This window comes from Carassius carassius, chromosome 30, assembly GCF_963082965.1.
Source record: "Carassius carassius chromosome 30, fCarCar2.1, whole genome shotgun sequence".
NCBI lineage: Eukaryota > Metazoa > Chordata > Actinopteri > Cypriniformes > Cyprinidae > Carassius > Carassius carassius.
This window is the reverse complement of record NC_081784.1, coordinates 26133972-26158577: the sequence shown is the minus strand read 5'-3', so window position 1 is coordinate 26158577 and position 24606 is coordinate 26133972. Positions and strand designations below refer to the sequence as shown.

At 39.3% G+C, this 24606-nt stretch overlaps 1 protein-coding gene across 1 annotated transcript in view; it reads left to right on the top strand.

Moving 5' to 3' along the window:
* Window positions 1-24606, top strand: part of LOC132110975 (CUB and sushi domain-containing protein 1-like) — a 648917-nt gene that overhangs the window by 591298 nt on the left and 33013 nt on the right. The window contains exons 44-55 of the mRNA XM_059518126.1: window positions 181-326; window positions 817-897; window positions 997-1110; window positions 2325-2513; window positions 4251-4397; window positions 11522-11710; window positions 15657-15842; window positions 17210-17404; window positions 19428-19601; window positions 20181-20354; window positions 20777-20950; window positions 22663-22851. Coding sequence (XP_059374109.1) covers window positions 181-326; window positions 817-897; window positions 997-1110; window positions 2325-2513; window positions 4251-4397; window positions 11522-11710; window positions 15657-15842; window positions 17210-17404; window positions 19428-19601; window positions 20181-20354; window positions 20777-20950; window positions 22663-22851 — 1958 coding nt within the window. The remainder of the gene's footprint in view (window positions 1-180; window positions 327-816; window positions 898-996; window positions 1111-2324; window positions 2514-4250; window positions 4398-11521; window positions 11711-15656; window positions 15843-17209; window positions 17405-19427; window positions 19602-20180; window positions 20355-20776; window positions 20951-22662; window positions 22852-24606) is intronic.

Here is a 24606-nt window from a genome sequence, read left to right as displayed (position 1 = left end):
TGTTTTCGTTGGAGCTGGTCTGTAGTGTAATGCTTTTATTCAAAAGTCAGCACAATCTCATTGTAAATTTGGAAGTAAATTAATTTTCTCCAACCACTCAGAATTTTGAGGAATTATTATGCCATTAAATGGCAGGATCACAGGTTGTAATGTAATTTAAATGCGCGTTTCCTCTTCCAGGGACGGCCCAGAGCAAAGCTACCCACAGCTGGGAATTTTCAGCGGCAACACAGCCCTCGAGTCAGCCTACAGCACTTTCAATCAGGTTCTTATCAAGTTCCACAGTGACTTCTCGACAAGTGGATTCTTTGTCCTCAATTTCCATGGTTAGTTTCTCCTTCCAATGAAAAATGTTGCCCCTGAATGCATACCGTTAAGTGCCGCTCGAAATATATTCAAAACTTGTTTTTATTCTCTAAGGAGGCATGACTGCTGCCTCTGATGACATCACGTTATTTCTGGAGATTAAAAGAGTCAAAAATAGAAGCTTTCTTTGGCCTCTTTGATATCAGTGTCAGCATGCAGGCATGTGTTGAACAGCATAGGAAAATCGGAGTGTGAAAATGAACCGGTCTTTCAACTATACCTCCAACTTTCATTTCAGGCTGGCATATTTGTTAGTTATAGATGGGTGGTTTCAGTGCAGCTTTTATTCTTGAGAGGACTCCCTGTATGTCAATACATAGAATTGTATGCTGTCACATGTATGTGTAATTGATACATTGGGTCGGTTGCCGTGTGAGATAATGTCATAACTATAAAGGAGAAAGAAAAGGCAATTTGCTTCAAAACTACATATATTTTTTTTCTTCTTAGCTTATGGGCTCAAGAAATGCCCTCCTCCCCCTACAGTTGAACAAGCAGAGATGTTATTTGAAGACCAGGACTATGAAATCGGTATGAACAACAATCCATTATCAAAGAAGATCAAAGACGTGAAAAAAAAGAAAAAAAAAAAAAGTGTATTTCTTCTTACAATCTTACTGTACCATACAGGTGACATTGTGAGGTATCGATGCTTGCCTGGATTTACATTGGTTGGCAGCGATGAGCTCACCTGTAAGCTGAATTCTCACCTGCAGTTTGAGGGTCCACCACCGGTGTGTGAAGGTAAGTGAAGAACAAAACCTGTCGAAGTGTGTGAAGAGTATATATATATATATTTATATATATATATATATATATATATATATATATATATATATATATATATATATATATATATATATATATATGTGTGTGTGTGTATGTGAGTGTGTATATAGTGTATATATATATTAAAAATTGAGATTGATTGTCAAATTGTAAAACAATAAGAGTATTTTTTATTTTTTTTTATTTTAAAGTATTATATGCAATGTCTTTCACATACGCTGCATACTGAATTATGATTTGATATCATGTGTATTAATGATAAATAGTGACCTTATTTTGGTGCTGACAGAAAACAAGATGCAAGCTTAGCTTCCTGAAGATGTCAAAGTGACATTCTAAAACTTGCCTAAACTTTACAAACATTCTATAGTGCTATATCCTTTATGAACATCTTATATTATATTATATTATATTATATTATATTATATTATATTATATTATATTATATTATATTATATTATATTATATTATATTATATTATATTATATTATATTATATTATATTATATTATATTATATTATGTATTACCGTCAAAATATACAATATTTTGATGGTAATACATAAATAAAGCCCTATGTTACAGTAATTAATATCTATTTAAAAATGGGAATTACAAAACACAACCAAAAGGAAGTACTTAATGTAAATAATTTAAAGATGGTTGGGGGCCACCAATCTGAAATAATAAAGTTATGAATTGTTAGTGTGATTATTGTAATCAAAGCTTGCAAGCAATATATAATCCATAAAAGATGGCATTGAACACCCCAGAGGCAGCATTGTTTTGTTGTATGGTAACGAAAAGACAGTAGCCGACATCTGTCTTGGGAGCTTTCAGTTGTAAATCTGAGCCATTTGGCTTGTCTGTACATACTGTACAGTGCCATGAAGAAGCAATAGTTCTCCTGGTTTGTTTCCTCCACCCTCCCGCCCACAAAGCGGATTAACAAAAAGCTTCAACTCAATATGTTGCTTCCTCAAATCAAGGCTTGTGGCCCCTGAGGTAAATCCAGGAGAAGCACTGCGCATGTTGGAGAAAGTTCTTAAACTTTACAGTTTTTTACTAGAATACTCTGGAGCTTGCATCTTGTGCTTTGTTAGTAGGATAACCTCAGTGTGATGTGTAATAATAGCCATGATTCCTGTGAAATGCTGTGTCTACACTACAGCCCAGTGTCCCGCAAATGAGGAACATTCTGCCTCCTCTGGTGTGATCCTGAGTCCAGGCTTCCCAAAAAACTACCCCAACTCCCAGACCTGCTCATGGATCATCAGAGTACAGCCTGCCTTCACCATCGTCATTTATGTGGAAATGTTTCAGAGTGAGAAGCAGTTTGATGAACTGGAGATCTTTGATGGTAGATTCTATTCTATACTATTCTATTCTATTCTATTCTATTCTACTTACAACAACACTTCATTTTTGACCAGTTTATTAAAATGCAAATGTATACTATTAAAACAAATGTCAAGCCAAGAACTGAGACAATTAAACAAATAATAATAATAATAACAACAACAACAACAATAATAATAATAATAATAATAATAATAATAATAATAAATAGAATAAGATCTTTGAGCTATATATATTGAAATTTTGCTGTTGTTGTACTCACCCTCAGGCCATCCAAGGATATTTTTAGCTGAAACTGCGGAACCTGAAACTTTTTGTTAGTGGATACCATCACTCATGAAACAAACCTATGCAGGCAACACAAAATTAATTCCTGTGGCTCCTGACAATAGTTTTTCAGGTCTTTAAAGATCCCCCAAGGACCCATCCAAATGACAGGAAACACAGTGTAGTGTAGGGCTGTCAAAATTGCTCAAAATTGACGTTCGAATATTCCCTCTAAAAAATACACGAATATTCGAACTATTCGAACATCTGGTTGCGCATGTTGTCAATGACGCGCATTACGTCAATAACAGGCAAAAATAATACAAAGAGACATAACTACTTGTATAGATAGTCTATTTAAGTTTAAACATATATGACAACGTATTACCTACACAAAAACAAGGAAATCAACTAATGGCCAAGACTGCAGACCTCACGCTCTCTCACCCTCACGTTCTCTGCGCATAATGGTTTAAATGAACAAACAAATTTTTGTGCAAGCAATTTAAGGTCGCGACTGTTGTCCCAAATATAGCAGGCTTCATTCAGTGATTGAAACACATATTAGTAATATTAATTGAAGTTTTACAGCATATAGAACTGACATTGAATGCTCAGAGCGAGCTGTGCTGTGGTAAACATGGAACTTTTCCTTGACATGAAACGATAAATAATCAAACATCGCTTCCTTTGCTTGACAGAACTCCCCGAAGCCTGCCCCATCTGTGATACTGATCGGTCTCATGTCCTTACAAATGAACGAAATTATTTTATCCGTTATGGCCTCTTGTCGTGTTGCAGACAAAGTGCTTGCGGCGAGCGATGCAAAGTAACGTTAAGTCTCAAGACGTGACTGTTTAGCTGGAGTTCCACACATTATGCCATGCTCATTTGGGTGCACATTTTTGAGATGTGACCTCATGTTGCTAGTGGTCAAATGGTATGCTAACTGCTAACTGTATCTTAAATAGCTTGCATACAACTTTATCTCGTGGGTCAACAATTTTACCTAATTTTCTCTGCTGCGGTAGAGTTGGGCTCTGCACTTGCTGGCATCTTCCATGAAGACGTGTCAACTTTCAGCAGTGATGCTGTGCCAGACAGTGCGACTCCTGTGAGGCTGTGACCTGTCCCTGAACCCTCAGGCGCGCTAGCGCGCCCACTCGCAAAGCAGACAACCACGCCTCTACTACCGCGGGCCTTTTTTTCCACATTTTTTTTTTATTCGAATATTAATTTTCACCTTCGAAATTCGTTTTTTAAAAACTATTCGAATACATATTCGAATTTAGAATATTCGTTGACAGCCCTAGTGTAGTGTAAACAGTAGTGATGGCTAGGTTGAATTTGGATGTGCTGATTTGATCAAAGGTGGCACTTGGCATGAAAAGTCAGATTTTTTTTTTCAGTCACGTCTGTGGTTTGCAATATTTAGCATTACTTGTTGTTTTTGTGATGTTTTATTTACCAGGGCCATCTGGACAGAGTCCGTTGCTGGTGGCTCTGAGTGGGAACCACTCCACACAATTGAATTTCACTAGCAAAACAAACCAGCTTTACCTCAGATGGTCAACTGATCATGCGACCAGCAAGAAAGGCTTCAAAATACGTTACACAGGTTTGTAACAGATTTATAACTTTTCATGTTTTGCATTGATGCATCCAGAAGTTCTGTAGGGTTATTGTTAGAAACTTGGAAAAACAAAGTACTTATTGAACACAAAACGTCTTGGTTACGTATGGAATGCCACGTCGGTGACTGACGAATATGGGATATTGCTTCGATAGACCAATCTACAACCCGAATTCCGGAAAAGTTGGGACGTTTTTTAAATTTTAATAAAATGAAAACTAAAAGACTTTCAAATCACATGAGCCAATATTTTATTCACAATAGAACATAGATAACATAGCAAATGTTTAAACTGAGAAAGTTTACAATTTTATGCACAAAATGAGCTCATTTCAATTTTGATTTCTGCTACAGGTCTCAAAATAGTTGGGACGGGGCATGTTTACCATGGTGTAGCATCTCCTTTTCTTTTCAAAACAGTTTGAAGACATCTGGGCATTGAGGCTATGAGTTGCTGGAGTTTTGCTGTTGGAATTTGGTCCCATTCTTGGCTTATATAGATTTCCAGCTGCTGAAGAGTTCGTGGTCGTCTTTGACATATTTTTCGTTTAATGATGCGCCAAATGTTCTCTATAGGTGAAAGATCTGGACTGCAGGCAGGCCAGGTTAGCACCCAGACTCTTCTACGACGAAGCCATGCTGTTGTTATAGCTGCAGTATGTGGTTTTGCATTGTCCTGCTGAAATAAACAAGGCCTTCCCTGAAATAGACGTTGTTTGGAGGGAAGCATATGTTGCTCTAAAACCTTTATATACCTTTCAGCATTCACAGAGCCTTCCAAAACATGCAAGCTGCCCATACCGTATGCACTTATGCACCCCCATACCATCAGAGATGCTGGCTTTTGAACTGAACGCTGATAACATGCTGGAAGGTTCTCCTCTTTAGCCCGGAGGACACGGCGTCCGTGATTTCCAACAAGAATGTCAAATTTGGACTCGTCTGACCATAAAACACTATTCCACTTTGAAATAGTCCATTTTAAATGAGCCTTGGCCCACAGGACACGACTGCGCTTCTGGACCATGTTCACATATGGCTTCCTTTTTGCATGATAGAGCTTTAGTTGGCATCTGCTGATGGCACGGCGGATTGTGTTTACCGACAGTGGTTTCTGAAAGTATTCCTGGGCCCATTTAGTAATGTCATTGACACAATCATGCCGATGAGTAATGCAGTGTCGTCTGAGAGCCCGAAGACCACGGGCATCCAATAAAGGTCTCCGGCCTTGTCCCTTACGCACAGAGATTTCTCCAGTTTCTCTGAATCTTTTGATGATGTTATGCACTGTAGATGATGAGATTTGCAAAGCCTTTGCAATTTGACATTGAGGAACATTGTTTTTAAAGTTTTCCACAATTTTTTTACGCAGTCTTTCACAGATTGGAGAGCCTCTGCCCATCTTTACTTCTGAGAGACTCTGCTTCTCTAAGACAAAGCTTTTATAGCTAATCATGTTACAGACCTGATATCAATTAACTTAATTAATCACTAGATGTTCTCCCAGCTGAATCTTTTCAAAACTGCTTGCTTTTTTAGCCATTTGTTGCCCCCGTGCCAACTTTTTTGAGACCTGTAGCAGGCATTAAATTTTAAATGAGCTAATTAAGTGGATAAAAGTGTAAAATTTCTCAGTTTAAACATTTGCTACGTTATCTATGTTCTATTTTGAATAAAATATTGGCTCATGTGATTTGAAATTCCTTTAGTTTTCATTTTATTAAAATTTAAAAAACGTCCCAACTTTTCCGGAATTCGGGTTGTACTTCGAGTGTAAACTAAACGAGCCAATGCACATTGGCATACAATTATTGCATCCAGCTGCCGCTGATCACGGCGTGAGTATAAGAAAGCAGCAGGTGCAATGCATTCCAGCTTTTCGCTGAGGAGCCGAGCCGGGGACCCTGCAGCTCAGCGGCGGTACAGCAACCATGGCGACGTGGCGTCTCCGTTCCCTCCTTCAGGGAACGAGGGTTACCATACGTAACCGAGACGTTCCCTTTCAGTCGATCACTCTCGACTAATATGGGATCCCTATCAAAGCGCCATGGGTGCTGCCCCTTCCAGTGCCCTGTGCGAGCCGCCTGTGCCCCTATTAGGTGTAGGCCGGGGCTCAGAACAAGTAGCTCTACTCAAAGTTGTCAAAAGTTGTCAAAGCACTACCTCACTGGGTGAGATTGGATAACACTGGGAAAACGTACCCGGTCCGCTTGGAACCGGAATGATGTGGAAGCCCCATCATTCCGGAAGGAGGTCTCGGAGGCAAATACACATATAGCATCCGTTAAGGAGTATACGGAGAAATTTGAGGTGATTAAAAACCCTCTTGGGAAGGCAGAAGTCTGCCGGGGAAAAACGGGCTCTAAGGTTATACCGTGGACTATACACATACGAGTACCACTTAGGTCTCAATATGGAACCCACCCTTCCATGGTTCTCATGGATACATCATAAAGGCCTGGCACCGGACGTTCCGCCACGTCCAGCTGCTTAGGGTGATGGAGGATCTCAACAGGGTCTACTGTACGGACACTCTGGAGCAGTTTAAGCAAGCTGACACTAACCGGGGCCTCTCAGTGCCACTACCCGTTTGAGGTGAGAACACAGGAGGATACCGGCTCTACACGAAGGCTATAGAACCTAGCGAACGTGTTAGGGGTCGCCCAGCCGCAGCTCTACAAATATCTGTCAGCGAGGCACCACGAGCCAGCGCCCAGGAGGATGAAACACTTCTAGTTGAGTGAGCTCGCAACCTGAATGGGCAGGGCACATCCTGAGCCTGATAAGCCAGGGTTATGGCATCCACAATCCAGGGGGCCATTTTCTGCTTAGAGACGGCACTCCCCTTCTGCCGGCCTCCATAACAGACAAAGAGCTGGTCTGAGATCCTGAAGCTTTGTGTCCAGTCTACGTAGCACCTTAATGCTCGGATTGGACAAAGCAAAGCCAGGGCTGGGTCTGCCTCCTCCAGGGGCAGCGCTTGCAGGTTCACCACTTGTTCTTTGAAGGGTGTAGTGGGAACCTTGGGCACCTAGCCAGGCCGGGGCCTCAGGATTACCTGGGAGTCAGCCGGCCCGAACTCTAGGCACGAATCGTCGCCCGAAAATGCATGCAGGTCCCCTACCCTCTTGATGGAGGCCAGTGCAAGCAGGAGCAGAGTTTTCAATGAAAGAAACTTTAGTTCAACTGAATGCAAAGGCTCGAATGGGCCCTGCTGTAGTGATTTAAGCACTAGAGACAGGTCCCAAGAGGGTATACAGGGGGGCCGGGATGAATTTAACCTCCTTGCCCCTCTAAGGAACATGACGATGAGGTCATGCTTACCCAAAGACTTCCCATTCACGGGGTCATGGTATGCAGCAATAGCAGCAACCTGGACTTTGAGGGTGGAGGGAGACAGCCTTCGCTCCAGCCCTTGCTGCAGAAAGGACAGCACGACCGCAATCAGACATCTTTGGGGGTCTTCTCGGCGAGAAGAACACCACTCGACGAACAGGTTCCACTTCAATGTGTAAGCGTGTCTCATAGACGGTGCTCTTGCCGAAGTGATGGTGTTCGCTACCTCTTGGGTAGGTCACCTAGAACCTCCGCGTCCCATCCATGGACCAGACATGGAGTTTCCAAAGGTCTGGACGCGGGTGCCAAATGGTGCCCCATCTCTGAGTCAATTGGCCAAGGAGGGGCTGTCGCAAGGAGCACTAGTTCGGGGAACCAGGTCCGCGTGGGCCAATACGGCGCTACTAGCAAGACTTGGTCCTCGTCCTCCCGGACTTTGCACAGTGTCTGTGCGGGAAGGCTCACTGGGGGGAAACGCATACTTACATAGGTCCCGCGGCCAGCTGTGTGCCAGTACGTCCGTGCCGAGAGTTCCCTCGGTCAGGGAGTAGAACAACTGGCAGTTAGAGGTCTCTGGAGAAGCAAACAGGTCTACCTGAGCGGCTCCGAACCACCTCCAAATCAGCTGGACCGTCAGGGGATGGAGTCGCCATTCTCCCGGGAGCATTGACTGAGCAGGCCTGGAATGTGAATGGCACGAAGTGTCCTCAGAACCTGTGTAAACCACAGCATGCCTGGAGATCTGCTCTAAGGGCACTCCTGCCCAGAGAAATGCAAGATCTGACCACGGAGTGAGGGTTTGGCAACAGGCCGGTGTAACTTGGACCCGGTGAGTGCCGCGCTTCCACGCCCACCTCGGGACTCGGCCATAAAGCCAGTGCTGGAGCGGTCTCATATGTAATAGGCCGAGCGGTGTAAGTGCCGCCGCGGCCGCCATATGCCCCAGGAGCCTCTGAAAGAGTTTCAGTGGGACCGCTGTCCTGCTCTTGAACGTATTCAAGCAGGCTAGCACCGACCGCGCATGTTCCTCTGTGAGGCGTGCTGTCTGTTCGACCAAATCCAACTCCATATCGAAAAAAAGAGATTGAAGAGGGCCCAGCGCGTTCCGTGGGTTGCTCCACTGGATCGGAGGTGCAAGAGGAGTGGTGGTCCCCAAAGGGTTGGTTCCCTGCGGGGTTTGCCACCACTGTGACCCTCAAACCACCCGCGCTACTGCCGGAAGTGGTTCTCGTCTGTCGGCCGCCAGAACGAGCCCCAGATCGCGGCCGCGGCAACGGGACTCCGCCCCCCTGAAGGTAGCGAAGCCTGGTTCGCAGCTCCGAGATGGTCATATTCCTGCAGTGAGAACATGACTCATCCACGAAAGCCACCTCAGCGTGCTCGACGCCCAGACACGTGAGGCAGCGATCGTGACCATCACCCGTTGCCAGGTAACGACCGCACCCAGGAACGCATGGGTGAAACTGCATCCTTATAAGGACGATCTGTCGTCTTTACAAAGACATACCCGTACAGCTCTTTTAGAGAAATTTGCTCTTTAGGAAATGCTCTTTTAGTGCTGAGGCGCACAGGGGAATTCGCCGCTTGCAACACGACAGGGGTAGTGCATCCTGAAGTGTGCAATCCACTCGACACAGGAACGACCGCCTCTGAAGCGCCGTCTCGCCAACACACGAAGCTTCCGAGAGCGTGCTGAACTCGTAGTTCACAGCAGACAAAGTTGAGCAGAGCGATACTAACGCTCGGCTCCGAAGCGAAAAGCTGGAATGCATTGCACCTGCTGCCTTCTTATACTCACGCAGTGATCAGCTGCAGCTGGATGCAATAATTGCATGCCAATGTGCATTGGCTCGTTTAGTTTACACTCGAAGTAGATTGGTCTATCGAAGCGATATCCCATATTCGTTGGTCACCGAAGTGGCGTCAAGAGTGACCGACTGAAAGGGAACCAGCAATACTTGGTAGAAAGATAGAAATCCACCCAAAAATAAAATAAAAAAATATCTCCATTTGTTTGATTCCACTTTTGATGCATCCAGGCATTTTAAACAGGCATTTACAATTCTCTCTAATTTGTCTGTTGGTATATTCAGTAGCATGCAATATGTGTGTCAGATTAATTCCCACAATTTAGCCTCCCAAGGTTGCTGCTTTGGATCAGGCTAGAACCAGACACGTCCTACCTTCAGGGAGCCATTGGCAGGTCTGCTGTAATAGAGGTCAAATATGCAGTAATGAATTTTGCTGAATAACTACCATGTCGTTTGCTTCTGACCGACATTTCCACCTATGGCTAAACATGATATATGGGCCACAAAGCCAGTGGCCATGATTACTAAGCATCTCTTCACCAATTCACATTTATCTGCCTCTCTGTCAACATTTCTTGCTCTCTGTGTTCATTTCAGTTGATATTTCTGACATGCTGTGCCCTATCCAGACTTATTATTCCAGTGTGTTGCCACCTGTTTCCTGTTTATTGGATTTTGTCAAGAGCAGACAGAATGAGAAACCATTGAGTCACTCAGAGGGACTATGTTTGAAACCTTCTGAGTGGCTACTGAGCTTTTTATATATATATAAATGTCAATAATTACAAGATCTGGGTAATGCTTTATGATAAATATAATACCTTTATCTCTATAAAACATATTTGAAAAGCAACTTCAAGCCCCTCCTTGTTTTTCCTGTCTTTCTTAGTCTGTTGGGCTTTAAGCGTAAAGAAAATTTAAATTCAGTGTCACATGAGCTTTTTTTTCATACTAGGTCTAGTTAATCACTCACAGCTAAGTCTAAACCTCTCAGCAGAATTGGTGATGATGCACTTGATTCGATCTGTCTGAAGTGAGATTAAGCTTTGACATCCCTCAAGCTTCTGCTTTCCTTTTTATGAGGGGTAAACTTGTATTTGTGTCACATCAAAAACAAGATCTAATGATCTGATCATAACCATCAAGCTGCAATTTGTCTTTCGTTTTATCTCAGAATCAAGATTAAACACGGTTGTAAAGACCTCATGAATTCAAGTTTGAGGCTTTTTAAGTCCACATCTGTTAGTTAGTTAGTTCATCGAAATGGCTGTACCACCCAAAAAAGTTGACTGAATTAACTTGGCAGATAAACACGTTAAACACGTTGTGAAGAAATAGACTAAAAATATGGATTTTTGTCCAATTAAAAGCTGTCTTGAAGTGGAGATATAGTTTTGCTTCAGGACTCATTGGTCAACAAAATACATGTTTTTTTTTTTTTTTTACATTTATTATCCCAGTAATTAAGGACACTAAGCAATAACCACATCTGTCCTTGATCCAGCTGAAGCCATATTTAGCATATTCAGGGTCACACAAATGCCTTATGTAGTTTGGGTAATGGTTTTTGAAGGTTATGGCATGCCAACAGTCTATAATCAGTTTTTTTGTCTTGTTTTCAAATAAAATATCTAAAAATATCTAAAAATAGATATATTTAGCCTATTTTCAAAGGAAATTATGTAGTAAGTATATGCATGCTTAAATTGTGGAGTGTTTATGACAAGGAATCAGCACTGCTTTAATCTGTAAAGTGGGCAGGGCCATTGTCATCACACACGTACATCCAAATAGTCACATTATACTAAAATCCACAGAAAGGTTAACAAGTGATAAATGTTTTAACTTAGACAAAAATGGGGTGAAGAAGTATAATTTTTTCAAGATTTCAAAAGTGACTAGCTGAAGGATCACCCTTAACATCATTCAATGACAAACTGTGCTTGTTTCCATCTCCCGCAGCCACGTACTGCAGTGTGAACGATCAACCCAAGAATGGAGGAGTCATTAATAGGGCGAGAGACCGGCCAGGCAGCAGGCTCCAGTATTACTGCAATGCTGGCTACAGGCTCGTGGGTCACAGAAATTCCACATGCAGACTCCATCCCAATGGACTTTACCAGTGGGACAATCCGGCCCCACTGTGTCAAGGTAACTCATTCTCCACAGAGATATTCACTGGCTCATTCTCCTCATTTATATGAGAGGGACAAACCTCCTCGCATATGAAAAAAATGTGTCATTCTGCGGGGCGCTCAAAAGCACCTCTGCACGTCTCGACGAGAAGCCGCTTTTATTCCATTAAACACTTCCGTCGAGGACTGTGCAATGAGATCAAGAGTGTCCTTTGTCCCAATGTCATAATGGGCGACTCTTCAGTCACGCTAAGACTAAGACAGAAATGTAATTGAATCTGTTTGATGTGCCGCGGTTTCTCTTAATTTCATTGTTCATGCTTCCTTCTCTGCTCCTTCCTCTTTTATTGAGGTGCTAATTTTATCCTTCAGCCTATGTGGCATTTTGTCCGCCCTTTCTCCTTTCACACTCCGAGCCCTCGTGTCTTCTGTTCCAGAGCATTGTCAAAGAAAATGGTCTCTTCTGGAGGTTTGCTGTGCATTCATTAGCGAGACGAGTCATCCATCAGACGTGCACTTGCATAAAAATAGTGAGCTAATGAACAGTATGTAGGCCTAATTGCTTCAGCTGTTATTTGTGGAAGTTTAAGGCAGGTTAAGAGATGAGGCTGAGATGATTATATAACGATTAAGTACATTGCGCTGTCAATGAATAATGTTGGAATAATAAAGTCTAAAACTTTTGAAAGAATAAAGTCTTTGATGTGTTTTTTTTTTTTTTTTTTTTTTTTTTTTTTAACAAAAGTCAAAAGAATATGTGCTTAACCTTGACAAAATGTTGACTATTAACTTCAGGAAGTCAAACTTAATATGATCTTCTTTGTTTTTACGTGCAAGGTTTACAATTATGTATGAACACAATGTTTTTGTTAAATTATACATAAATAATTATTAGGGCTGTGAATCTTTGGCTAGGCAGCGATTCGATTCATGATTCATAGGTTTTTGATTCGATTTCGAGAACGATTTTTGCAAATTTAGAAAGATTCAATTCTATTTGATTCACAATTAAATTCAATTCGATTCAATTATAACGATTTGATTCTTCATTCTTTATGTGCATTCACAGGATTATTTAAATGCTTCCCCTAAATAATTTAAATGCTTAGTCAGGGGGCAAATTAAAGCAGCCTTTTAGGTTTAGAGAATCATAGGTTAAAAAAAAAATATTATAATAATAAAAACTTTTGTCCATTGTTAGATGCTAGTTTAATGATATTATGACATGGCATACGTGAAAATGTATGTAAGCCAAGATTTAAAAAAAAGAGATTTAAGAGTATTATGTATAGGGTTACATTTTGTCACACCAGGGGTGTAGCCATCATTTCAGAAGTGACAGAAATGTAAAATACAATCATTTATGTATGTAACCTATATATTATCATAATTATTATACTTATATTTTATTAAATTATTTTTACAAGGAATTCTCTTCTTTTTTATTACTTTTAATTTGCTGTAAAAAAAAAATCAAATACACTGCTCGACAATAATCAATATTTTTAATCTATATATTTTTTTCCTAATGGCAATTTTATGATTGTTTTATATAGGCTACTACATTTAATTAGCTATTATTTTAATTTTCTGCACAGAATAAGGTAGAACATATACTTTATAGTTTCTGTACTGTAATTAATTGTAAATTAGCATTCCATCATTCATACATTTTATTTATTTATTTATTTTTATTTTTTTTTTTCTTAATGTTTTATCAGTTCATTCTGCTTTTTATTCAGATTAGCTGCAGATAAAGCCTGGCACGTCTATGAGAGCGAGATCACTTCTCTTTCAGTGTGAAAACTTCTTTATCTCATTTTCACAAAATAAAATGCTATAGTAGCTATTTAACTTTTCCTCTCTGATGAATCTGAGAGAAAACACGCCCGATGTCTGTTTCTAAAGCAACCAACGCTACTGTCATGCATCTGATTAAATAAACCTTGCACTCTTATTTCAAGGTCGTTGTTAATGCTGTGGTTATTTTAACAGTTTCCCTCGTACAGTCAGCATTGGTAAAACACATTTATCATTCAATGGAACTGTGCAGATTTAGACACTTACATTTCTGCTCCGTCCATGCAATAAATATGCAGCTTTCGACTGCTCAGGTAACATCATCGGTAAGATGCAGAGAGCAATTGAACTACAGAAAAGTAAAGCTACTTCACTTCAGTATTACTGGCCACGAGTCCCGAGGAGAGCTCACACATCAGCTGCATCAGAGCTGAACGGAGCGCGAGCGCAATCCTGTGACAGTCTCGGGTGGTAATAGTGGAGCATGTGAAGGATACATGTGGCACAAACACTGTTCTAGGTCTCCATTAATTCGTGCTTGAAGTAATTTAATGTGTATATATTTTGAAAGCATTGAATCTCTATAAAAATCGTGATTCATTTGATTCTTAGCATTTTAAATAGATTACTGTCCGAGATCAGTGATTCACAATTCATAAATCATGTTTCAAGATGCATAAGAATCATCAGGGTTTGTAATCAATGCATCGAGAAAACGGGTGAATCGTTACATCGTAAGTGAATGAAAATCTTCTTCTGACTGCTACTCAAAAATAGTGCCCAGAGCCACATTTAAATTGTCATCTTTTAAGGACGATTCACAAAGATGCCAGCCAAAGTTTCTGTACGTTCAACAAGCAAAGGTTTTACTTAAGGAATCTCATTACTCTTAATCACACAAAGTTAAATGACACCATTTCAAGGACTGGAGGTTAAAGCACATCCTTTTACCATTGCACAGAGCTCAGAATAGCCCTTGCTAGGCCCCAGTTGTATTGAAGGGCATCTAGAATGGGGGCTAATTAAGGCTAATAATTTCTTTAAGTGGTGGAAGCGATCCATGCAGTCTGCCAGCAGGTCAGTCTGAGGTAGAGGAAGGCTTCGGGCCTCATTTTAATTCAAGTTGTGGTCATTTTAACAAGGAAGAGCTTTAATTGGTCCCATTGCTTTCCTCTGAATTCTTTGTGTGTGCCTGCAGTTTTTTTAGAGACCCACCAAATTTATTATTATTTTTTTCTTGTTGAAAAAAGCCAATTTCATATATGAATAGTTTGATGTAATAGAGGACTTACCCAAGACCAACAGGACTTGACAAACCGACGGGTTTTAGGCCAGGTTCAAGTCATTTTTTCCAGGTGATACTTTACAGTAAAGTCCCATTAGCTAACATTAGTCAATGCATTTAATAAGAAAGAGCAATAAATGTAAAATAATATAAATATAAATAGTAAATATAACTTTAGATTGTTAGCTTATGTTAGGTAAAGTCTATTAAACTTTTTTTGTTGTTTGTTTTATTATTATTGTAATTATTCATATTTAATAATTTATTATTTAATGTTGAAATTAACATTAACTAAGATTAGTAAATGCTTTAGAAATATTGTTTATTGTTAGAAGTTATTGTTTAGTTAATGTTATACAATGTAGTTAACCATCTTAACAAATTAAAAACTTTTCTGTGAAGTGTTTTTCAACATATCAGATTTTGGTTGGAAACAAACCAAAAAATACAGTACTATACATATATGTGAAATGTCTGTAGTGCCTTCAATATATAAAATATAATATGTTGCTTATTTTACTTATTTTTACTTTGAAATCTGCTATGCTCTTTTTATTGTTTTATTATTATGATTATTATTATGAAAATCATGTCTTCAGTTTCATCACTTTATAAGAAAAAATATGTAAATCAATGGGAGTGGTATATTCAGTCTGTCATGACCTTTTCAAATTTATGTAGCTTCAGTTTTGAAGAAAATATTTTTGCTGAAAACTCCCTGTACTTAAATGAAGAATAGTACGATAATGGTCATGTTGCGCTTGTTCTAGAAGGCAAGACAAGTCACTAGGTGACGAATTTGAATAGAATATTTCTATATACAGATAGACTGTTAAAAATGTATCCACATGTAATGCTATTTGTATCTGATTGGCAGCTGTGTCTTGCGGAGTGCCAGAGTCTCCAGCTAATGGGTCATTCCACGGCTTCCAATACACAGTGGGCAGTAAGGTGCAGTACCAATGCGAGGAGGGCTATAAGCCTGACGCAAGCAGCCTTCTCACCGCCGTCTGCCTGGAGGATGGCACCTGGAGCAACATGGCACATCCTACCCGCTGTTTACGTGAGCAAATTGAGCCCTCTGTTTCTATGACAACAACATGTTAAAATCTACTGCCTCATTGAACCGCCGTAGTCAGCCGTTTCTCTCTCGGTTCCCCCTCTGAGAGTAATGTAGGGCAGGTAATTGGCAAAATTAAAAATAATGACTTGATTTTTTGTGGTTTGGCAACTCAAACAAGACAAATGGTATGATACGGCATGTCCCCCCTCTGACCTGAATTACCATTAGCCTACAAAGCCAACTAAAGAGCCCACAGCCAAATAACCAAGTATTATGCATTCAGAGGTCACAGCGAGAAAGACACTCATTATAGCCGATGTTGCTACAGATAATGTCATTTAATATTATGATATTCCACATCATCGATGGGAAGGAGAAAGAATGAGGCTTCTGTCCTGCTCTGTAATACCATGTCAAGGTGTTCTTTCATTCTATAGCTTTCATATGATAGCATGACACATCCAGAGTTTCTGAGACTAGCTGTATTGTAAAGCACTCGAGCTGTTTGTAATAATAAAACAAGTGCGAGCTGAGGGACATGAAACCTTTGTAATGTAGAACATGGAGAGAGAACATTATGTGAAAGATAAAGGCAGGGGGAGGAAAATATATTTTGGTCTACTTAAGATCTTGTTTAGTATACCTGACCTAGCTTGCAAGACTTTTTTCTTTTTTTTTTTTCAAAGTTTGATGCGCCCGCACCAAATGATGCTTCTTTTGAATCCGAGCTATGCACTGTGCTGTTCAATCAAAGGACCGTCTGTTCCATGCTGGCTCCATTATTGTTACTTCGAAACCTTATGTTTCCACTTCAGTTTTCAACCACCTTTATATAAACACACAAGACAAAGCAACCACATTTTTCAATCGTAAATGTCCTAACAAAATGGAATGGATGCCAAGCCATTCATTGGTTGACTTACAAGAAGTGAAAACTCTTTTAAACAGTGCTCTCTTTGTTTGAAGTCAGTCCAAGATTGTCAACCATTGGTGTGAGTTTGAGGCAGGTCAACCTGCTTTTAAGAACAGTTGCGAATGAGAAATGTGTCATTTGACAAAGAAATTTACCTCATATGACACAGTTCAAATTTTGGAAACATCTTAGAGGATACATTTTAAATAGCATATTCTGGATGCTTGTTGGTTATTTTTCGAATCATGAATTTTAAATAAAATAACTGACATTTAAATGTAATCTTAAGCATATAACTAAGCTTTTGATAAGTCATTCAATCAGTCAAGTGTGTCCTAACTTTTCACTGGTATTATATATCTATCCCATAATTCCTGTAAACTTATTATTCCAGTTCTAGGACCCACAAGGTCATTGTTTTCCTTGAATGCTTTCTTTGCCTTCTGTCCTGCAGCGGTTCAGTGCCCTAACATTGAGAGCTTGCTCTCAGAACACATGATGTGGCATCTCATCTCAGGCTTGCTGAATGAGTTCAGTGCACGGATAATGCTAAGCTGTTCCCCCGGCTACTATCTGGCAGGCAGGAGGACCATCAAATGCTCAGCTAATGCAACATGGGAAGGGCTGGAGGAGAAGTCTACCTGCAAGAGTAAGATTGCTTTTATAGAAACACAGTCACTTGCACATGCATTTTTTTATTATTATTATTTTTGGAGTTTGGCTGTTTTGTCAACTCCTTTCAGTGTATGTCTATCATCTGTGTTCATGGAAGAAAGAAAATCACATGAAAGTGCATAATTGATGTTAACATTTCCATTTTGGGCTGAATTATTCTTTTAAGAAGACCCCACAAAAAAGCACAATTGAATTCCAAATTCCGCTCTTGGGATTTCACAAAAAGATCACTGTGTTAATTACCAGACAGTGTCCATTGTGAGCTAATGAAACAAATACATTAGGGTAGCAAATATGTCTGAAATCTGGCTGCTCTCTATACCATGTCTCATTTATTTCTCCACTGATCCAAGCGTAATCCTCTGGATTTAGCATGAGCGCTTAAGATGCCATCCACTGCTTAGTCATTTCTGATCGTGGCCAGGTTTCCACCACTGGGACAGGCTGTGTAAACAGTATCATGGTGATTAAGTCTTTGGTGAAAAATGCTTCAACTAATTCGAGGTCAGAGAGCAAATGTAAATATTCTAATCAGAGGCAGCTTAATTTTGAATGTGTTTATGCACCATGATGTTGTTAATGAAAGGAACAGATGCAAACAGCTGGGGCTTCAGTTGTAATTTGAATCTTAAACTGTCATAAAATAAATGTGGATTGATTGTATGATTACTGCATGCACCTAACAATGCTATAGTGCTGTTTGCAAGGTAAGTATAGTTATTATTATTGCTCATACTCAGGGTTGTGGGTCTTAACAAATTCCTTGCCCCAAGTATGAAATTTCTTGTGTATTTAATCCTGTAGTTATCACACTACACATGAGATATATCTTGATACCAGAATATCATGGAGGCTTTCAGGTGACCTCTTTTGATCAGAAACCACACATAACAATGTAGCATTTAAATGAGCAAAAAAAAATAAAATACAAATACAAATAAAAAGCACCTTGGCAACCGCATATAGACGTGCTGACACTCAAAACTCCATAGCACCATGGCAAACGTTTTATATGGCCAATCACCTCTCACATTTCCTTCAGAAAATGTAAGAATTTAGTGGTAACACTAATTCTCACTATTAACTAGAATGCATATAACTAATATGCTGGCTGTTTACTAATTCTGAAACACATATTTAGTGCCTTTTTCTGCATGACCATATTTTGATAACACTTTATTGTAGGGTCTCTTAACTAGTTGCTTATTAGCATGCATATTACTAGAATATTAGCTATTTATTAGTACTAATTAAGCTCATATTATTGCCTTATTTTAGGTGACCTTATTCTACATTCCTAATGGGAAAAGTTGTAGTTAATAGTCAATATGTGTTTCCTATTCTAAAGTGTTACCCACATTTTAGATCTCTGTATCATATCCCATGGCTAAATTTAACAACTACCTAACTAACTATTAATAAGCAGCAAGTTTCGAAGTTAATAGTAAGTTAATGGTGAGAATGGGACCTTACATTAAAGTGTGACCTGATTATCTTTACAAATCTAGAATAGTACGAATGTATGGATTTAAAGTGTGATAATTAACTAAATGTTCATTTTGATTTCCATTTGTGTTATTTTGTGTTGTTATACTTCATTATTGTTCTAAAATTTGAGAGAGAAGTAGCAATATACACTCAGAAATGAAGGTACAAAAGATGTAACTGGGGCGGTACCTAACAAAAATGTACCCTTTGAAAAGGTACCGCCCCAGTGACAGCTTTTGTATCTTTATTTCTGCGAGGGAAGAGTACTGTAAATAACAACGAGTGTACAAACTTTTAACTGGCAGTGTACTGCTATTACCCTTGACATGTCCACAAATATATAAACACATCTGTGTTACTTTTAGCCATGGCCTCTTCACCCCTCCATTTCCTGGTACAGTAGCTACTGTGAATAAGAATGGCATATTGTATCCATCATCATCAATGTGACCTTTTTCAGCTAAACATGCCAGGTGTATTCAAGAAATTGCAATGGCTATTTCCTCCAGTTATTTCCTGTGGGGAGCTTCCATCCCTTCCTAATGGCAGAAAGATGGGCACTCTGACTACCTATGGTGCCACAGCTATCTTCATGTGCAACACAGGGTACACTTTAGTGGGCTCGCACGTGAGGGAGTGTCAGGCTAATGGTCTCTGGAGTGGAGATGAGACCAAATGTCTGGGTAAGTAGTATCTTTCAGCAGTGCTTCTGTGATTGGATGTTATTATTACTGAGTCATTCATGTGTAGAGCAAAGCAAATCTGTTTACTGGATGTATTCCTAGTCTATTATATTATGCTTGTATAGTTCTAGTTATTGCACAGGACTAAGAACAATGTGATTTCCCTAAGTAGGACATGTTCCTGAAAAAAACATCCTTTGTTGGTCCCAGAACAATGTTCCTATCAGGCATTCAGCCCTAACCCTAAATTCACATAGTCTTGTGTTGCCAATGTTAATTTATGACTTCTGTAGTGCTAAATAATCCTGGAAATAGGGGAAATACTTGAGCAAGCTCCGTTCAGCTTAGGTCTGCCACTGTCTGACAATCAGCGCTGACCCTAGAACACATCACCTGCTGCTTGACCAAACAGCACAGAGGGCATTTCAACAAAATGTCAGGCAGTGACTCCCGGAGTGCTCTCTTGACATAACGCTAATATTTCCATACTTCATGCTCTGTAAAACGCCTAGTTTGAATCTGTGTTTGTGAGACGTTTGTTGATTCTGACCACTTTAAATCTTTTTTTTTTTTTTTTAGCTGGTCATTGTGATTCTCCGGATCCAATTGTTAACGGCCACATCAGTGGTGATGGATCTAGTTATAGGGACACAGTCGTTTATCAGTGCAACCTGGGCTTTCGGCTCATAGGGACATCGGTTCGTATCTGCCAACAAGACCACAGGTGGTCAGGCCAAGCACCTGTGTGTGTTCGTAAGTGTCTTTTATTTATATTTTTAGTCTTTATGGTATTGATTCTTTAGCCATTTACAAAAAAAAAATAAAAAATAAAAAAATATTATATTTAATACTGGCAATTACCTATTCTATTCTATTCTATTCTATTCTATTCACTCTAATTTATTTAAAATAAAATAATCTTGCTATTAAGGAGTATGCTGGGTTTGAAATACTTATAATAGTTATATAAATTAGTTTATAATATTTAATGCATTAATTTGAGTTATTAATTTGTTATCTGGTGATACTGATTAATTAAGACATCAGATTATTTGCCAAAGAATGCATTAATACAACCATAATTTTAACAAAAAATTTTTAACTTCAACACATGCATAAGCCATGTCAGCAGCTTCGAAAAAGAAGTGATTGACCATTCTCCTTTTTCTCAACAGCCATAACCTGCGGCCATCCTGGAAATCCTGCAAACGGTCGGACAAATGGCAGTGAGTTTAATCTCAACGACGTGGTCAACTTCACCTGCAACACAGGCTATTTGTTGCACGGTGCATCCAGAGCCCAGTGTCGCATGAACGGACAGTGGAGCAACCCTCTTCCTGTGTGCAAGGGTATGAACCTTTCAAAAAGCACGCTTTTACTATATATCAAATGCTTTCAGGCAACCTGTCCCTTGTTGAGAATCTCAGTGGAGACGCAGCCTCGAACACCGTCTTGTTATGCAAGAAGCTCCTTAGTGAGGCTGTTTAACACCCACAGCTCATGGGCTCAGCATTAACAGAGCGAAACCAGCATCTGTGCTCAGCAGTCTGAGTCAGGCAGTGAATGACAAGAAGCAATGTGCAAATAATTCTCTGTGTGTCATTTCCCATCTTGAAGTGTTGATTTGAAAGTCAAATGGGTCTGCAGCAACCCGTGTGACATTGTGGGATGCTTTCTGACATTAAGTAGAAGTAACCGTGCACATCTTGTCACTTTAATGATTCATTAATGTGCAAAGGAAGTTGTTGATGGTGGCCTGGTGAAATTGAATCGTGACAGTATAATGGAGGCAGGTCAATGCATCTGAGATGGACAATTCCCCACAGGCTCAGCCAGAGCCCAGGGACAAAGCTCTCAGCAGGGAGAAAGGCATGACATTCCTCTGAGCAGATGCATTGTTAAAGAAAACAAGCCCAAGTTGAGTTGATGTGAGCTTTGTGTTTTTGCTATAGTATTTAGAAACTTACTAACCATTTTTTTCTCCAATTATTATTTTTTGACATTTAAATGAGAAATGTAGAATTTTTACATCTAAATTAAAAAGGTAGAACTGACATGCAAAAAAAGTACATTTATCCTATACACATGAATAAGAAATCTAATACACTTTGTAAAACTGTTAAATACAATTATACAAAATCACTGTTAATACACCCAATTTTAATGATCATATAGAATTGAAAATAATAATAATTTGCATTACTTATATAAATAAGAAATAGAACAGGCATATACAATTGTAAAAAAATAAGATTTGCTTAAAAAAAATACATTTCCCCACTAATTGTTATTGTTTTTCAGCTTTCAACCATATGGCAATTATGCTGCCTTATTCTTATTCTGAGCTGTGTCCCTTTAAGATATTTATTTTCAAGGTACGCTCAGATGAAACCATGATGTCTCACACAGAAAAACAAAAAACCAATAACAGGTGCCAATTATCAACTTTTTAGCTGCTTGTCCACCCACTTTTCCTTTCCCAGGGGACTTAATTGAGTGCCCAGACATTGACAGCTGCCACCGAGGGAAGGCAGTCTGGTTTGTTTCTTCTGGACATGGCCTCAACTTCTATCTTTTTTTTTGTTCCTGTTAAATTGTGAAGTGCAGTAACTGAATTTGTACCTGCATGGACGACACAGCATGCCAAGGACATCATGTACCCGGTTTGAGTACAGAAAAATGTAATATGACCACATCTGTCAAAATTTGTCAAGACAGTGTAGAAAGAATCAGCTACATGTGTAGAATAACATTCACTGCATGAATAGATATGTCAGCTTTAGATCAGAATACATGCATGACATGTTCTAGGTATGCACAGGAAAACAAAAGACGTTTCATTGTTGTGGAAGTGCACAGATAAAAGGCAAAGAAAGTTCTGAAGGAGCACAATTCACCCCCTTATAATTCATATCTTCAAAAAGAAAGTGCGGTTTACGGTTTGTTTGAAATTGCATCAGAGGCTGCACCCGTGATCCTACTGTTCAGCCTCCTCCATTGATTTCTTCTGTCTTTCCTCACTCTGTCAGACATTAAGCATCTGGCTGTTTTTATCTTGCAGTGGTAAACTGCTCTGATCCGGGCTTTGTGGAGAACACGATTCGTCACTCTCAACAGCTCAACCCCGAAAGCTTCAACTACAGAAACACCGTGATGTATCACTGCAAGAGAGGCTTCTATCTGCTCGGCACCTCCGTCCTCACCTGCCAGTCAAATGGCTTCTGGGACAGATCACTTCCTAAGTGCCTTCGTGAGTGATAGCCTCATGTTTAGTCTAATACACACTTGTCCAGAGATTCAAAGAGTGCCAAAAATGGCTTTGCTGTTGTATACATGTGATGGAATGATTGAAAAAACTTATACTTTTGCTAATTAAATAAAAAAAAAATAAGCTTAGATCATACTTATATTACACAAGTTATTTAGATATTTTTTTTAAAAAAGGACAAACTTCTGAGTTATTATCTATGTATTTTGGTATACATAGATTTTTTCTTTAAGCTTTAATATTTTTAGCGATTGTGCACAAAAGGGGATAAATTTAGAGATGTAACTTTTTAGAGAGGGCTTTTGCATTCTGACAATGTGCTTTATCAAGCTAAAGGTAACTACAACTGTTGAACTGTCAGCGCACTAAAGTCATCTCTTAGAAGTTGCTTTTCTAAATTCATCCTCTTATAAGCTCCACTATTTCAGCCATAAAGGACCACTTATGTAGCAGACACGACTTTTGTAAACAAGACAATTACTGCGCTGTCAAAATGTTTGTATTTATTTTTTAAATAGTTGGACAATATACAAATGCAGACGAATATCTTTTGCCATTGTCTTGCAACCGTGTTATTTTTTAAATTATTATTATTTGTATAAGTGTATTTTATAACTTGACATAAGCCGCGTTTCCACCGCAGGAACTTTACCCAGGAACTAGGGTCTTTGGGCTGGTACTCGGTGTGTTTCCACCGCAGGAACCAGTAACTAAATAAAGATCCTGCTGTCGAGGTAGTACTTTTTCAAAGTTCCGAAACTTTCGGGGCGGGACTTGAGCGCTAAACATCCTGATTCGTTCACGCCGCACTGTGATTTCAACCACCATTTATTCGGATAATTTTCAAAATATTACTGTTACTGAGTCATGAAATGTAATTTTAAAAGTATTTCAGCTGAGAATGTATTTGTTTAAAACTCAAATCTGTGGTTTATTTATGAAGACAGCGCTTATTTAAAAATGTTTCTCACTGATTTCTGAGACGGTCAGCTCCACGCGATCAGCATGAGCTCAGTAATCATGTATCCACCGAGAGCAGCCTCACCTTGGCTAGACCTTCTGATATGTGCTGCTGGCTCTAATATCTCTTTAGTAGTTAAACATAACATATAATTTGTTTTGGGTAAATCTAACAGGTAATCTTTGGTCTGTATTCAATTTATCTATATGTTAAAATGAAAATAAAAAATACAAATTGATATAATATTCAATTTCATTGTAATAGCTGTATATATACACATTTCCCTGAACTAAGTACATTCCTGCAGCTATTATTATGTTCAAATGAAAACGAAAGGAGGCAGTGGTATTTGATATCCTATTTCGTTTTTTTATAAATATACAGAGAGGACGTTGCTGTTGTCGTGGACAAAACACTCCCAAGTCGAATGCGAAAAAACCGAACTACTGACGATGCAAGTCCAAATCAGCGTACTTTGTATTGAGAACCGAGCGCAGACTTACGTCACCAGACTATTTGCCTAATCTTCCCGGTACTTTAGACCGTGGTGGAAACGCAGAAAGCAACAGGTCTGGGGGGGAAAAAAAATTCCTGGTACAAATGTTCCGAGTAATTTTGGTGGAAACGCGGCGATATTGTATTTTAAATGTGTCAAGTTAAGAAAATAGTTCAACATCTCAGGACTCAGGTTTTTTCTATTTTGTTGTTCTCTATCTATCTGTTTGAATGCAAGCATTCAGCCTATGTGATTGCCTCTTTGGAAAACATCTAATTGG